Raw genomic sequence first — 17,217 nt, forward strand, 5'->3', positions numbered from 1 at the left:
AAAACGAGTACCTCCATTGCAGCGCTCATCTCCTAACCCTTCTTCGGGTGTACCTACCTCTAATTTCTACTCCCCACTCCTTGCATTACCTCAGCAGCTCACACCCGAGCGTCAGCCAATTCCTTCCTCTTCCACGAAAGTTAACAACCTTTCTTACCACTATTCTCCCAAACCCCAACGACCTCCTTCTCGTAAAGAAATAGAACTCCCCGACGAACATCGCCACGTTCTTTCTCCAAAACGACGACGACCTACTGGACATGATTCTATCCAATCGGCTTCACAGAAACAATCGTTTATTCCAACCTCAACCAATTACTCTTCCTCAGAAGAACGTGCCTTACTAGATTCTACAGGATCCACTCCGGTTAGACGAACTCGCACGTTCAGAGGAGATACCTTGTACACCAGCTCTTCGAAGCCAGTTTGGAACCAAGAACGTGATACTAGTCATGCCAAGAAACAAGAACTATTACAGGAATTGCATCAGTTAACTCCCAAACTTCAGTCCGACACCCAGCCACTTACCGCATTAGATTTACAGGCGCTACTACTACGAATTATTCGCTTTCTGGAACATATCCAAGAATGACTCAGTTGCAGCAGTTAAGAATACTACAATGGAATCTCCAACAATTTCGTGGCAAGGAGGTGTTTTTATCGCAAATATGCCGCTTTTTTACTCCGGCTATCATACTGTTACAAGAAACCTGGACCCGCCTTGAAGACAACTTAAGAATTCCTGGATACCGAGTTTATCACCGTCCTCGGGATGACCACTACGGAGGGATCGCCTTGGGTATCCACACCTCCTTACCGGCTTGTGTTATATCAACACTTCCACCAACCGGCTCTACCAAAATACAAGTGCTCGGAGTGCTGTGTGCTGGACTCACTTTTATCAACATCTACGCCCCACCAGACAGCCCTCCTACAACTCATTACTGGCAACAATTATTTACTTCAATCCAAGGTCCCTGTGTTATTGGGGGTGATCCGAACTGTAAAAGTGTAAAATGGGGCAATCGTTACACCAACGTAGCTGCTCGGAACCTTCTCGCTGCTATGGACCATACAACTCACCTCATTGCAAATGATGGGACTGCTACTCGCCTCCCGAACCTTAATGGTTATCCCAGTGCGCCTGACATCACCATCCTCAGTTCTGCTCTGTATGCAAACCATAGTTGGAGTGTCTATGGATATACAGGTGGCAGCGATCATTTTCCTATTATAACTACACTTGAAGGAGTTACTTTTCCGAGAACGCCCAAGGCTCACCTCTCGCCATATGCTCCAACCGTTTCTCGCATTCCTCAATCATACAATCGTACAACATACCAGAATGCGACCGACGAACTTTTCCGGTATTTTTCAGTACAAGTCACTCCTATCAACACCTCTTCTTTCATCCATATTATAGAAGCAGCAGCATCAGAAGCCTCCCCATCTACTTCTCAAATTCCTGGCCAGACTCGAACCCAAGCATCCCGTTCCCATTTTCCTTGGTGGAACAGACGTTGCCAACAACTCCTAAATGATAGTAAACAGAAGCAAAAGGCATTTTTTAACGAAAAGAGTCAACAAACATATGTACTCTATCGCCAGTCCCAAGCGATGTATAAACGATACATCCAGCAATGTCGCAAACAACACTGGCAACAATTTTGTGCCACGCTCCACCCACAGGCTACTTCGTCTTCTATCTGGACGTTTATACGGAACCAAATTTCAGGATCTCCTCCACGCGCAGTTCCTACTGACAGTCTACCGCCTTGGATTGATGAATTTCATCGCCTTCTCACGCCTCCAGAACCACTGAATGACAGACGAACTATACAACCTCTTCTTGATCCGGAGTGTGATTCACCAATCTACAAGAATATCACCATCCAAGAATTGAATCTGGTGTTAACTGCTCGGCGATCCACAGCTCCTGGGAGAGATCAGATTAGATATCAACACTTGTACGACCTATCTCCATATGGTCGATCTGTACTTCTTCAAATCTACTCTCAGATATGGAGGACAGGACATATTCCATCTTCATGGAAAGATTTAGTGGTAGTCCCTATACTTAAACCACACAAACCTATCGGGTTGGCTCAGAGTTATCGTCCAATTACTCTTATTTCATGCGTCGTGAAAGTTTTTGAGAAGATCATCCTCTCTAAATTGAACTGGCACTTGGAATATTATTCAGTTTTCCCACCCACATTAACTGGTTACCGGAAAGGCATGTCATCTTTGGACTCGGTTGCTGCTCTTCTTCTCGATATCTGGAACACATTCCAACATCGACAGTATTTGATTGCCGTTAAACTTGATCTGGAACATGCATATGACTCTATCATTCTCGATCGCCTCATCACTCACATGGCACAACTCCACCTTCCTACACCTTTTCTCCGATATACTCATAATTGGTTGGTACAACGTCGCATCTGCGTCAAATACCATAACAGATATTCTTTTTATCGTTCAACATCATTGGGTATTCCTCAAGGCTCTAGTCTCTGTCCCACTTTATTTAATATATACACACTCTCTCTCCATCAACGACTTAGACAACTGGTTCGTATTCAACAATACTGTGACGACATGTTGTTATATGTCAAAACCTCCAACATAGTGGACGGGATACGCATTTTGCACGACGCTCTCTTAGAACTTCACTCCTGGACCTCTGAAAACGGCATGTCAGTCAACTGGGCAAAGTCTTCTTGCACTCTCTTCACCCGTAAACGTTTTCAACCTCCCATCCATCTCACGGTAAATAACACTCTTTTACCAGTTACACCTACTTTACAATATCTTGGTTTTCATCTCGATTCTAAACTAAATTGGAAGCATCATCTCAAAACAATAGCACTTAAAGCCCAACCTTATTTTAAGTTGCTGTCTTGCATCAGCCACAAGGGTTGGGGAACAGATATATCCTCCCTGCAACAAGTCAGTACTCAATGTGTGGATGCAAAACTTCAATATGGCGGAATATTACTTTCTCCATTACCCAAACGGATCAGCGAACATCACATCCGCCTTCAAGCCACAACACAGCGAATTATATTCCGACAACCAAAGACGGCACCTTCCTCCGCACTTTTAGAAGAAGCTGGAATAATTCCTTTCCCAGTGAAAACATATTTTATGGCTAAAAAATTCCTCCTGCAACGCATATGCTGCACCTCCTCCCTATTATTACCAAAATTACAATTCCTATACAATAGCAACCTTCATACCAGACTTCCATATTATAAACAGCTACCTTGGATATATCGAGCATTCGTTAGTATTCATAACTGGCTCAATCAATTACATCGAGGACCGAAATTACCATGTTATACTGCACAATACAATACTCTTCTATTTTCTCCCACACTTGAGCAACCGGTGGTCTCTTTCAAACGTCTTCGATCCAATCAGCCTCAGATAGTGCGCCATCTCTGGGAACACCACATTCAATCTCATCACTCAAATACCATCTTAATTTACACGGATGCTTCTAAACAGCATACCGAACATGGATCTGTGGTTGGAGCAGGAATTTATATACCAGCGCTTAATTACGCAGAGACTCACAGACTTCCACCGAATACATCCATCTATTTAGCAGAAAGCTGGGCAATTCGCACGGCATTGAAAGTCGCCCTACAACGAAAACTACCTAACGTGAGAATTTGTAGTGATAGCCTTAGTGCGTTACAAGGAATATGTAGAACCCCATGGGCACCTGCCAATACATGGTTACACATCAATATTCGCCAACAGCTTCGAATATTACATAATAATCATCAAGTGGTTACGTTAATTCATACGCCCGCACACTGCGACATCCCCGGGAACGAAGTTAGCGATATCCTGAGCAGATATGCAACACAACATGGCACACCGATAGATCTCCGGCTCCCAGCATCTTCTTTCGACGAGATGCTGCTACAGAAACGGCAAACCGAATGGCGAACCTACCAACAACAACAACGATCAGGACCAGGAATTTATTATTGGCAACTAGAACCGACTCCCACCACGAGAAAATGGGAGGCCCCTCATAATTGGACAAGAAAACATCATTGTTTATATTCTCGCCTTCGTCTACATACTGCTCAGACTCCCATCCAGCAATATAAACAACAGCAGCGCCCCTCACGCTTGTGTTATTGTGGGCTAACTGAAGGTTCTATTGACCACCTGACCTTTCAGTGCTCTCTAACGCCTGGCTACCGTCCGATACTCAACACAATCATTCATTCTGTTTATTTCACAAGCCCCGTAACAGTGTCTTTCTTACTAGCTAACAAAAACCACCTTGTTCTGTATCATCTGCTTCAATATTACATAGTGAACAACTACGACTTGTAATGGCGTCAAAGTGATCAACAGTGCAGTGCTCATGTTATTCATCGCAGTTTGTAACATATAGTTTCTTCGACATAGTTAGTGTTCCACATGAAGTGATTGTTTCTATTGTGTTTGTTTATTTGGTGCCCAAATTGATCCTGGACCATTCATCTCTACAAGTATAGATACCCATTTAACCGTCTGTATTGCTCAGCGGACGAGTTCCTGGAGCATCAAAACATTGAGAGAGAGAGAGAGAATAGACAGGAAAACAAGACAAAATCCAGAATGGAAGGACCGCTTTCCTTAAAAACAAAATCAAAACGCTAAGCGTAAGATGGGTAACTTATTAAGCCTGATCGATATGCAAAGTCATTAAATGATTCGTTGGGAAAGAAAACAGGATCACGATACAAAATAAGCATCGTTGTGAAGATGAGGCTAATAGAATTTGGCAAATGTTTTTATTTTCGTAATTCGGCCATTGTGCCTGTCCGAAATTTATCTTCTATCCAAGAAAGTCAATACTACAAAGATCCAGAGGAAAGCTTTGCTTTCAACGGAAGAAAAGAGTTCTCGAGATCAAGGAGGGGTACATTTTTTCAGGTGGAACCGTACTTAGAAAATGCATTTTTGGGCGATTCGTTCTTACAACGTAATCTGAAACGGCTCATTCCAGCTGAGGTAATTATGCTCAATAGATCGAAGTTAACGAATATAGGCCTATATACACGTAATCAGTTTCGAATAACCTGAGTAAATAAGGTGCAAGTACAGTTTATGGATCCAATGTTATATTTAATTCTGTCTTCAGGAAATGTATTCTCAATACCTTTAAACATTTTTTCTTATGGGAAGAGTTCCAGATTCACTTTTAGAAGAACGTACCGGTAACCATTAGGGACAAAATACATTCGGTTGCTTTTTCACTATTCTATATATAAAAAAATACAATTAAAAAGAGCAGATAAGAAATAGGGGGCCACAGTTTGAAAACAGGTAAAATGTGTTAATTGACGAAAGATGAATAATATCAAGAGAACTAGCGTACGCAAGCGTCCAAACACTTAAGTCAACATAGAAATATTGCGAAGTTAACTCTGCCATCATATTGTAGTATGTAAACAAGCTCCTTACAGCACTGTCCCAACTTAAAACGACATTAACATACTTGGCCTAACCTGAGGAATGACAAAAATCTGCGGAATGATGGTGATTATCGATTATCATATTGCCCCTTACGAACTTCACTGCAGCAAATTAGTTGAATTCGTGCTTTTCAGTGGTATCTTAGCTGAAGTTGGTTTGTTATTTGCATATTCGTAATTTGTCATGCTGAAAATTGGCGGAGGTTAACGGAATAAATGCGAAAAGTTTTACATGAACAAGAGTTTTCATAGTAGGCCTAGATCAATTTTCCGGCAGATTATCAAACTGAACGTAGTTTGCGCATATGCCAAGAAAAGAACACTGTAGAATATAGAAGTACATAATTTAAAGTAAAATAATCTTAGAAAGTGATTCCCGAACTTTGTACCTGCACACAAAAACCTGTGCTAATACCAAGATGTGTATCTACCCGGTAGGGGCAGGGCGAAGTTGGTGGGCTCACGTGGTAGAGCTGAGACGTTCTAGCGGACAGATGCGTTAGCGACGGTGGGTTTGCACGTAAACCAAAATAGTACAAGAAGTAACATTACTTATTTTGTCTGTAAATTTTTAAACTCTGTGGTTGTATATAACAAAGTTACTTACAATATTCTTTTATGTTGGCATATTCTTCGTTCCTTCATCCTTAGTGTTATATATATATATATATATATATATATATATATATATATATAAATGCCCCCGTTCGTAATAACGCATATGCAAATAAAGCCATAACACACTGTCTTATACATGAATGCGTGGATAAAACATATCCCTTCTGTTAATGTATTTCGACGTTATTACACATGTCAGGGGCAAGATTCCCACATGTTCTTGTAAATTAACACTATCCAAATATTTCTTCTGTAAATTTGAAAAATATATAAATTCACAAATTATATTTGCACTGGGGGGTGGGGGCGCGGTGGCTCAGTGGTAGAGCGTTCACCTCTGGTGCTTGGGGTCCCGGGTTCGATCCCAGCCCCCGCCAAGTGAACTTTGTGGTGGACAAACATCGTGCTCGTGGGTTTTCTCGGGGTTCTCCCGTTTCCTCCCACTTTCTTCATTCCACCATTTTACTCATCTCTCATCATCACCGTCTCCTTTAGCCTAACCGGCATACGCGTGGGACGTAAAACTTAAAGATTTCATTTCATTTTTGTATTTGCACTGATATCATTAGGAGAATATTATATACGAATATAAAATTCCCCAAATAACGAGTTTCAAAAAGTAATTCAAGGCAATCGAGAAAACTTTCCTAAATTGAGAAAGACTCGGTCGAAAAAAGAGCAAAAGGTTCTTCAAGCCGGGCATTTTCTGATTGAAAATTTTCCTCTTTCAATCCAGGCAGATGCCGGGATGGTCTCTGATCGCTTCCTTTCTTCCTCTCCAGTTTCCTGGGCAGTGTGATCGTCGAGACGCCATCACTCATGAAGGGTTAACATAACCATAGATACCAGAAATCTAATTCCTAATTATAACCCTAATGTAATTTTCGACAAAACGCTATGTTCTATAAAAAAAATCTATGTGTAATAAATATTCAGGTAAATATGTTACATAAAACTGGGAAGAAGCATTCCTTTGTTATTGGCCTATTAAATATTTTTGGGAAAAGGGCTTGATGACACAGAGATAGAACTGTCATCTTTAATACAAGTGGTCCCTGACCTGGATTGGTTTTCACACAATCTGAATTAACTTCGAGTCCGTACATTGTGTATTCGATATTTAATTATTTCGTATTACAATTGCATATTTGATATGTAATTATTTCATATTACTATTTTATTTTGTAGGTGTATGCAAATATCTATGAAGATTTAAAAACATTCGGGAAGCGAGTTGTAACAGATATTTATGAACTCTCCCGGGAATGTGAGTTGCATCTACCATTCCTTAAACACTTCAATGCATGGGGCAGAAGAGTTGATGAAATAGGTAAATATTCACTGAATTATTTTATATGTTGTTCAAATAACGTTACAACGTCACATAATGAAACAATTAACGCTATATTCTCTTCTATTGTACAGTTTTTTATGTATTAGCCATGGCAGAGTTAGGCACCAACCTTTCTTTCCATACATTGCTTTAGAAATGTTACATTATGTTACAGTCTGCTTTATTGCATTTTCTTTAATGACATCGTCATTGGTATTTTACCATTATTGACAGGCTACACTGCAACTAAGGAACTTCCATGCACCACAGTCTAGCTAACCACCTCTTCATGATATAGCAATGTTCATCATCAATACTATTTTAGTAAGGCACTTATTTGAAATTACCAACGCTTAACTAAAGGTAGAATCACATGCGCGTCTGGGAATGTCTATAGCGCACCGCGCGTCCAGAGAAAAGTATACGTACTGTGAAATGATCAATAAAGCGATTGTATCCAAGTTGTATTTTATTGAGTCAGTGAACTGTACGCAACTGGGATGCTGTAGTACACCGACAGGAAACAACGAAGACTCCACACAACAGAGAATCGAGAAACCTTATTCAAATTGAAGTAACTATATTTCAGGAGGATTAATCTTTCCATCATCATTGTCACCATCACCATCATCAAAAGTAATAAGTGCGTTATAGATCGTCAAATACAGTTATTGCATGTAGTGCACTGCTTATAATAGAAAATGATCCCAGTCTGTGAGTAACGCTAATTCCTATTCCTAATAGTTAACAATCGCTGCTCCTCTACGTTGGTACTTGAATGCCTTTACTTGAAAATGTATAGTAATGATGCTGAACATAATGTTTTTACTCAGACAAAGACCATGTTAAATGTAAATAAGGTTGTAAAACACTTATATAAAATCTACAAGTATTTTTTTTCATATGAAGCATAATATAATTTATTAACTAAACAACATGAGCACAGTATATAAACCACAAACAATTGCTACCTTTACTACATTACAATATTTAATGGGTTCAGGAAGGGCTGTGAAGAAAATGGGATGAAAATAAATGTTAGAAAGGCAAAGGCCATAGTGATTGGAACGGAGTCGGTGTCAAATATGTAGAAGTAGGAGGGGAGAAAATAGAACAGGTGACTAGCTTTCGATACTTGGGTAATATTATTAGTAATGATATGAAGTGTGAATGTGAAATAAAAGCAAGGATAGGAATGGCGAAAGAAGCCCTTAGGAGGAAGAAAGTACTATTTTGTAGCACCTTGAATAAAGAGTTGAGGAAAACTCTATAAAATGCTTCGTAGAGAGTATTGTACCGTATGGGTCAGAAACATGAACATTACCCATAAATGGCGGTGGCTCAGTAGTAGAGCGTTCATCTCTGGTGCTTGGGGTCCCGGATTCGATCCCAGCCCCCGCCAAGTAAACTTTGTGGTGGACAAACACTGTGTGCGTGGGTTTCCTCGGGGTTTTCTCCCACTTTCTTCATTCCACCATTTCATTCATTACTCATCATCACCGTCTCCTTTAACCTAACCTGCATAAACGTGGACCGTAAAACTCGAAGATTTCATTTCATTTCATTACCCACAAATGATGAAAAACGACTGGAAGCTTTCGAAATGTGGAAAAGAATGAAGAGAATTAGCTGGGTCGAGCGGAAAACGAATGAGAGGGTGTTAGAAATGGTGAAGGAGAAAACAATTTTAGATATTTTTAAGATGTACAGAAGCTTGTTTGGACATTGGCTAAGAATGAACTGTATCATGAGGGACGTGCTAGAGGGTTTGTGGCAGGAAAGCGGGAACAGGAAGGAAGGAGACTAGTGGATTAATGGATGATATCAAAACAGAACAATCGTACGTAAAGACGAAGAGGTTGGTGGAAGATCGTGGAGCATGGAAGCTTGTCAGTTGCGGCAAGTGACCTGCTAATAATGGCAGAATACCTATGGATTGCTGCTAACTCATATAAGGCATACTGCCATAAACAGGTCGTAAGCATATTTAGATTTGAGCATTATTTATGTAGCCGCAAACCTTATAGCACACAACGAACAGAAATCTTGGGAGAAACAATTAGTGACTCTAATATAACAATCTTTTTTCTAGTAACATGCCAGGCGTGGAAGGACATGAAGAAAATTTCTGCAGAGGAAGGCTTAGTCGCCATTGGTTACGAAAGAAGACAAGGGGAATGGAGTCGGCTGTATCAGATGACGAAACTATGTCTCTTTCATCCATCCTCGGGTCTTTATTCTTGTCCACTTGCAATGACTGATGGGGCTGCAAAAACTATTGAAGTAAGTCAATTCTGTTTTTTATGTTTTCTGAACCAATAACATTGAAGCGTAGTATTTGATTATTTTTTTTTCACATTACTTCAGTAGCATGAGGAAACATAGAAGGGTACGCTTTCTTACGAGTGGCGGGAGCTCATGTGGTTCGGATTCCACGTTAATCAGTAGGTCCACGTCTCATATAGCCTCGCTGCTGAACGGGACGATAAACTCAAAATCAACTCAACTCAGCTTTCGTACGAGTGTGTAAAATATCTAGTAAATAACACAGAAATCAAACTTTATAGTTCTACACATTCGTTACAGTGACAATTCTAGGAGAATGTTTTAATAGGTTTCTTTTAAGTTAAAGATTGGGTTTCATGAAAAAGATAAGCTCAGTGTTGTGTAACGTTTTCAATTTGATCTACATCTAAATATTAGAAGAAGCAATATCCAAGTTTGAAGGGGTTACTATTGTTACTAATATTCAATATGTTATTATTGTTAAAGTTTCTGCTACAACTGAAGAAGGTGATAATGTTCACTGAAATTGTATTGGATTTTCATAAATCAAGATCTTGTTTATTTGCAAGCATCCATTTTATTAATTTAACAATACATTCTCTCACTTATGATTATTTTGTTTAGTTTTCTAATTTGAAAGCGCGTTATATTTATTAGAGAAAGTTACAAAGTACAGTTCATACGACTAGTAAGGTCTGTATACTAAACAGGAGCTGAAGCTGACTGTTTTGAATGATGTCTTCCAACGCTTAACTACCAGGAACACAAACAACTTTTGGACTTCAGGACAGTGGATGACAGAACGTAAAGGTATACCTTCGAATAAGAATTGGGCATAAAGATGAAATATATTAAATACTATTAAATAACTATAGATCTATGTTATACTAAAAATATATACAATTTTAAAGACCCCTCCTAAACTTGTATTGTTTTCTGTACAATAACTTTATATTATGTATTTAATTTTATATTTATATTATATACTAGCTGTAAGCGACCGTCGTTGCCAGGTTCTAATTCAGAACCTGGATATAAGAGTAAGAACCCATCGTTGCCAGGTTCTAATTCAAAACCTGGATAAAAGAGTAAGCGCCCATTGTTGCTAGGTTCTAATTTAAAATCTGGATAAAAGAGAAGTGCCCATCGTTACCAGGTCTTAATTCAGAACATGGATAAAAGAGCAAACACCCATCGTTGCCAGGTCTTATTTATAAAAACAGAGGAAGTCCATTGCTCAGGTATTTACCCTATGCTGGTATTTGAGACCGAATACCCAAAATGTAATGAGGTTGCATAAATGGAAGGTGTTCTTATAAACTGTTAGAAACGTGCACACATTTTCACCTACCGAATACCTCCCTCCCAAGCCGAAAATCATAAAAACGGCTTCGTACGCGCTTAGACCTGGTTCAATATATCAATGTGCAAAATTTGGTGGTTGTAAGTAGATCCTTCCTTTACAAAAAGCTAAAGCTATTATTTTATTATTATTTTTTTTTCTGTTCCGAAACGTGCACTTTTTTTATTACTACATGAGCTACACACAATTTTGTATTGTGTCCCATGTTATATGCTTTCGAGTCCAGTTAACACTAAAATATAATAGTATAATAATAATAATCAGAGGAAGAAGAAAAATAAATGAAAATATTACAATTGCAGCGAAGAGGATATGACAAACCATCCTAAAAAGAATTTATTTAAGAAGAAATTTGTGACTGTTTAAGAATATTTGTTGATGTAGGCCAGTGCTTGTCAAACTGTGGTCCACATCCACAAACAGTGGTGTTCGAAGTCTACTCTTGAGGTAATCTTAGATTTAATTTCTCCGTTAAATATATATATATATATATATATATATATATATATATATATATATATATATATATATATTAATTGAGAATTTTAAACAGAGATTAAAATTACATAAAGCTAGCGTCTTTCACTTTCTTTTTTAAGACTGAGATGTTATAAAATTTATTACCCTACTTATTCTATAAGATACTATTGAAAGAAACTAAGATTTTTTTTATTAATATCAATATAAAATTAAGGGATTTTAATCAATATTACTTAAATATTGTAAGTCTGATGAAGCGTTTAGCGAACGGACTTACTCTGGAAAATTATTTAATGTGTTCTCTCTGCTTTTAGTATGTAATTGATTTTAATGGATATGTAAAACTAATAAAGTAGAGAATTTCAAGATGGAAATTTTATCTTCAGATAATTTAAATTTGAGTATTCCTTGTAGGTGGCTCTGATGTAGGTTCTGGGACCGAAACTATTGCAGTGCCAGTGGGAGGCGACAAATTCCGTCTGTATGGTTACAAATGGTTTTCTTCGGCTACAGATGCAGATATGGCGTTAACTCTTGCTCGAATAGCAGATGAAAATATGGTCACAACAGAGGTAATAATGTGTCTCCAAAACTTTCATTTGTATTTTTTATGTGGGAGTAGTGATGCTAATGATCGAGTTTGTTACCCATTGATATGCATATATTTAGGAAAAATATTCTAAATTATGTGAATTTATATCATTTTAGTATTGTCATATTCTAAATATTCGAATTCTTTAATTGTGATAAATATTTTCAAAATTATTCGCTCAGAAACTTCGATGATTATTCAAAATAGGCAAATTATATTTATAATCTTGTATATGTTTACCTTCCCATATGTTTTAATGTAACGTTGCCTTTATCTTTGCAGGGTTCAAAAGGTTTATCGATGTTCTATGTTGAGTTAGAGAAGGAGGCTGACGGAGGTGTCAGAGGAATTGAAGTCATTCGCTTAAAAGAAAAATTGGGAACCAGACAACTACCAACAGCGGAACTTCTGTTAGATGGCCTACCAGCTACTCTTGTATCAGCACCTGGTCGTGGAGTTGCCTCAATTGCAAATATGCTGACAATTACCCGAATACATAACGCAGCAGCAAGCATATCTGCCGTGAGAAGGTATATAAAATACTGTTTTTCAGCTTACAGTATGTATTATTTTCGTGTGGGGGTTTCTATACATTTAAGTGAGGGTGTTTTATTGGAATTGATACCTGTCTCCGAAAAATTTATGTATCTTAGGCAGTGAATGTAATGGTATGTGAAAAACAAGAGCGGGCGAGGGAGCTCAGGAGTAAATAATGGTAAAAATCAGGTGGGTGAATAACGTATCGAGTGAAAGAGTGTTGGAAATGATAGACTGAAAAAAAGTATACTGAAAACTATTTCGAAAAGAAACTATAGGATGATTGGATACATAATCATAAGAAACGGGAAAAAAAGCGTGATTGGAGGTATGGAGGAAATGTCAGAAGGTAAAGCACCCAGAGAAAAGCTGTGATGGAAATGTGTTGATTAAATAATATAAGATGTGGGGAGGAAAAGCTACAAGAGATATTGCTGATTCAAGTATCAGGGTGGTGTTTATTGTTGCTGTTCTTCTTCTTCTTCTTCTTCTTCTTCTACTACTACTACTACTACTACTACTACTACTACTACTACTACTACTACTACTATTATTATTATTATTATTATTATTATTATTATTATTATTATTATTATTATTATTATTATTATTATTATTATTATTATCATTATTATTATTATTACTGGGGGCACGGTGGCTCAGTGGTAGAGCGTTCACCTCCGGTGCTTGGGGTCCCTAGTTCGATCCCAGCTCGCGCCGTGTGGACTTTGTGGTGGACAAACACCGTACTCGTGGGTTTTCTCGGGGTTCTCCCGTTTCCTCCCACTTTCTTCATTCCACCATTTCACTCATCTCTCATCCTCACCGTCTCCTTTTGCCTAACCGGCATAACCATGGGACATTAAACTTAAAGATTTCATTTCATTTTTACTACTACTACTACTACCACCACCAACAACAACACCATCAAAATAATAATAATAATAATAATAATAATAATAATAATAATAATAATAATAATAATAATAATAATAATATAATAATAATTATCATCGGGCCGCGCTGGCTCAGTGGTAGAGCGTTCACCTCTGGTGCTTGGGGTCCCAGGTTCGATCCAAGCCCCCGCCAAGTGAACTTTGTGGTGGACAAAAACCGTGTGCGTGGGTTTTCTCGGGGTTCTTCCTTTCCTCCCACTTTCTTCATTCCACCATTTCATTTATTAGTCATCATCACTGTCTCCTTTAGCCAAATCGGCATAAGTGTCTGGCGTAAAACTCAGATTTCATCATTATTATTATTATTATTATTATTATTATTATTATTATTATTATTATTATTATAAAAACTGGTTTGGGGATTCCTTTTGTTTTTAATTTCAAACATTTAATTTTAAAATTCTTGAATCGATTGAAACACTAACTGATTATTATCTTCCTAGATCGATAGCAATAAATAGTGCTTCTACTTTCACTACACTCACAATTGAGAAAATGGAAAAAAAAATTACTTTCTACTATTGTGCCCTGTAGGCCAAAGAAGTGAAAGTAGTGCAAGTGATGAATTATGATAGAGTTGGTAGCTTTAGAATAAGAGCAAACGCAGGAACCCTGACAAAACTCATGAACATCATGTTGTCCAATCAGAATTGTTTAAGCAAGACAACATCACGTATATGTCAGATTGTCATTGGCTGTTAAACTGTACTGATAACTGTTGTTTAATAGCGCTTAATTGAAATCGCAATTTGTTTGCTACATGTACGTATGATTTGTGTGCTTTCTAACGGTGATCAACATAATTATTTTATTTTCTTCGTTTATAGGATTATCAGTTTGGCTCGTGATTACAGCACAAGAAGAAAAGCATTTGGGGAGTTGCTTCATAAATCTTCCCTTCATATCCGAACGCTATCAATGATGGAAATTGAATGTCGGGGAATGATGGTACTAATGCTGGAAGTTGCACGGTGAGTTACATTGAATAAGATTGAATAATACGAAAGTCAAGTGGTGAAAATGTATGTAACTAGACTGAGAAACTACCTGGTTCTTTCCCCCGACTTACTCTGCCCTATCCAGTCCGTCCCTTGTTCATCCTTGTAGTATTCAGTCTTGACATGGACTGTACCACAACTCTTATTGTACACGGACAGCACTGTATGTACATTTTTGAATATGTATGACAATAGATTTAAATATCCGTATCCTCTATATATATGCAAATTCAACGAAGTTTAAAGAGAGATTTCTCCGTTTGTAAGGGTATTTTTTTTTTCGTTGTAAGTAAATAAGTTCTTAAAGACTTTTGGATTGTCTAAACTTGATCTCTGCCCACTTAGTTAGTTTGAAAATCGTATTCCACAAAGTGTGTGTGACCACTACCAAGCCAGAAACTCCTGCTACTCATGCAAAACACAATATCTTTATATATCCCTTTATTCTTAATTTTTTCGTATCTCTCTTGTTATTCTCTTATACACATAATCTTCTATGAACACACATACTTATCTTAAATCATAATCTGAAATCTTATTTCTTCATATCTTTATAATCTTTCTTGTGATCTTAATTATAATCCATCTAACATCAATCTATCTCATATTTATAACAATCTGTATCTATTTTCACATGCAACTACTCATTTTCCTTGGTAACAGCAAGTAACGTATTTATGAACACTTTGTGCCCAACTCATTTTCCAACATCATTGATTGTTGTCATACCTTCAAAATTCATACATGCTGAATGAAATTACGAGACGCATCCAGAAAATAAGTTTCCCACGCGTCCCACAGCTAGAAAATCGTATGTTGCGCAAAGCGACTGCGTGCACGTGAGAGAGTAAGGTCTAGCATTGCGCATGCGCCAGCGAAACTTCCCTAAAAAGCTTTATCACTGCTTGCACTTCACACGCGGCGGAAGCTCGAATAGGAACGTTCACTTTCATCCACTGCCACGGCGCTACTGAGAGCACTATGGAAGTTCCGCTGGCGCATGCACCATGCTAGGACCTTATTCTGTCACATGCACGCAGTCACTTCGCCCAACATACGGTTTCCTGGCTATGGGACTCGTGGGAAAGTTACTTTCTGGATGCGCCTCGTATTAATCTCTTATTGTTTTGTAAAGTAGTTATTTTTCTTTATTTCTTCTGAACAACCAAGAGTAGGGTGAAGTGTTTTTTTTATTAATACGTAAAGATTTCTCTTAGTTTTATTTTACCATTGTGCTTGTGGAACCAGGAGTTAACTATCTTCCAAACCTAAAAACAGTACTCACCACCTACACAGTTGAGCTAGCGATCATTTCATATGGTTATAACACAATACTTCTAGTTTTTATTTGGTGTGGTAGGTTGCATTGTAATTACGAAATCTCTATCTCGTTTTTGTTTGTCATTATAGTATCTCACTATACTATACTATTTCGTAATAAAATTATATTTTCAGTGATTTTGTGTAAGAATACAAGCCTCAATAACTCAAAACCAAATCAGCTTGCTTTATTTACAAGTAGCTTTCTTTACCGCTAACTGAAACTTTGGAATAGTCTAAATATCATTAAATGCCAACATTTTTAATCGGAATCCGTATCTTCCTCAATGGCTTTTTTTAAAATTTCTTTCTTTCTTTCTTTTACTTAAACAGTTACTACTGTTTGGGAAATAGAGGTTGTTGCGTTGTTTTATCGAATTCGAAAACATTTCTCTTTCACACTGGAAGCTTCATCTGGGGAATAGACCTCGAAAGAAAATATCAAGATTCTCTTTACATACTTGCCACTTTTTCTTCTTCCATGTGTTTGAATATACGTATAATTTTAAACTTGAGCTCCAAACATTATTCTCACTATTTACTCACTAAATTAAAATTTATTTTCGACCATTATATAAAAAAATGTTAAAATACTGCAAAAATAGCAGTTCTTCAAACTACGTTCGTACGTCAACTCCTATAAATGTAGCCAGTTTCTGAAGGAAAAATTTTGATGTGTAACTGTTACAAAAATTGCTGAAGAAAAAATTAAATTGTTCTTATGTGGATTTAATGGTCTTTTCTAGGTTGATAATATGGTTCCAGCTTCTGTCTACAGAACCCTGTTTCAGGTTTAATTCTGACAACTTAGTCCTGGTTAAATATGATTCATACGTAGCGTTTTCTATTTGCGATAATGTTTTATGAAGACTTTTCGCCATTTTAGTGGACTACTTCAAGGATGCCAAATGTTAGGAAATAGAAGACAGACGTCGCATAGTTATGCCCTGTAGCAGGGGCGTAAATAAGGGCCCCGCAGACCCCGCATTGCGGGGGGCCTCAAGCCATCAGGAAGCCCCCAAATCGTGAAGTGGGACGTGGAGAAGGGGCCGCGCTCCAGGCTTCTGCCGGAGGACCCCCAAGCCTTTAGTTACGCCACTACTCTGTAGGTAGAGACGGATGATTAATAGAAGTGAATGATTATAAAGCAATTGATGAATTAAAATGTGGAAGGAAACAGGAGAACCCACGGACACCATGTTGTCCATTACAAATTTTCTTGGCTGGAGATCAAACAGGGACACC

At 37.9% G+C, this 17,217-nt stretch overlaps 1 protein-coding gene across 1 annotated transcript in view; it reads left to right on the forward strand.

The window, feature by feature from the left end:
- Positions 1–3,902: 3,902 nt before the first annotated feature.
- The window catches only part of LOC145694545 (acyl-CoA dehydrogenase family member 11-like), a 33,241-nt gene continuing 19,926 nt past the window's right edge, over positions 3,903–17,217 (forward strand). The window contains exons 1-7 of the mRNA XM_081770862.1: positions 3,903–5,025; positions 7,296–7,437; positions 9,533–9,723; positions 10,437–10,536; positions 11,984–12,141; positions 12,444–12,691; positions 14,482–14,625. Coding sequence (XP_081626988.1) covers positions 4,777–5,025; positions 7,296–7,437; positions 9,533–9,723; positions 10,437–10,536; positions 11,984–12,141; positions 12,444–12,691; positions 14,482–14,625 — 1,232 coding nt within the window. The 5' untranslated portion in view covers positions 3,903–4,776. The remainder of the gene's footprint in view (positions 5,026–7,295; positions 7,438–9,532; positions 9,724–10,436; positions 10,537–11,983; positions 12,142–12,443; positions 12,692–14,481; positions 14,626–17,217) is intronic.

The sequence above is a fragment of the Thermobia domestica genome, chromosome 9 (assembly GCF_964235325.1).
Source record: "Thermobia domestica chromosome 9, izTheDome1.hap1.1, whole genome shotgun sequence".
NCBI lineage: Eukaryota > Metazoa > Arthropoda > Insecta > Zygentoma > Lepismatidae > Thermobia > Thermobia domestica.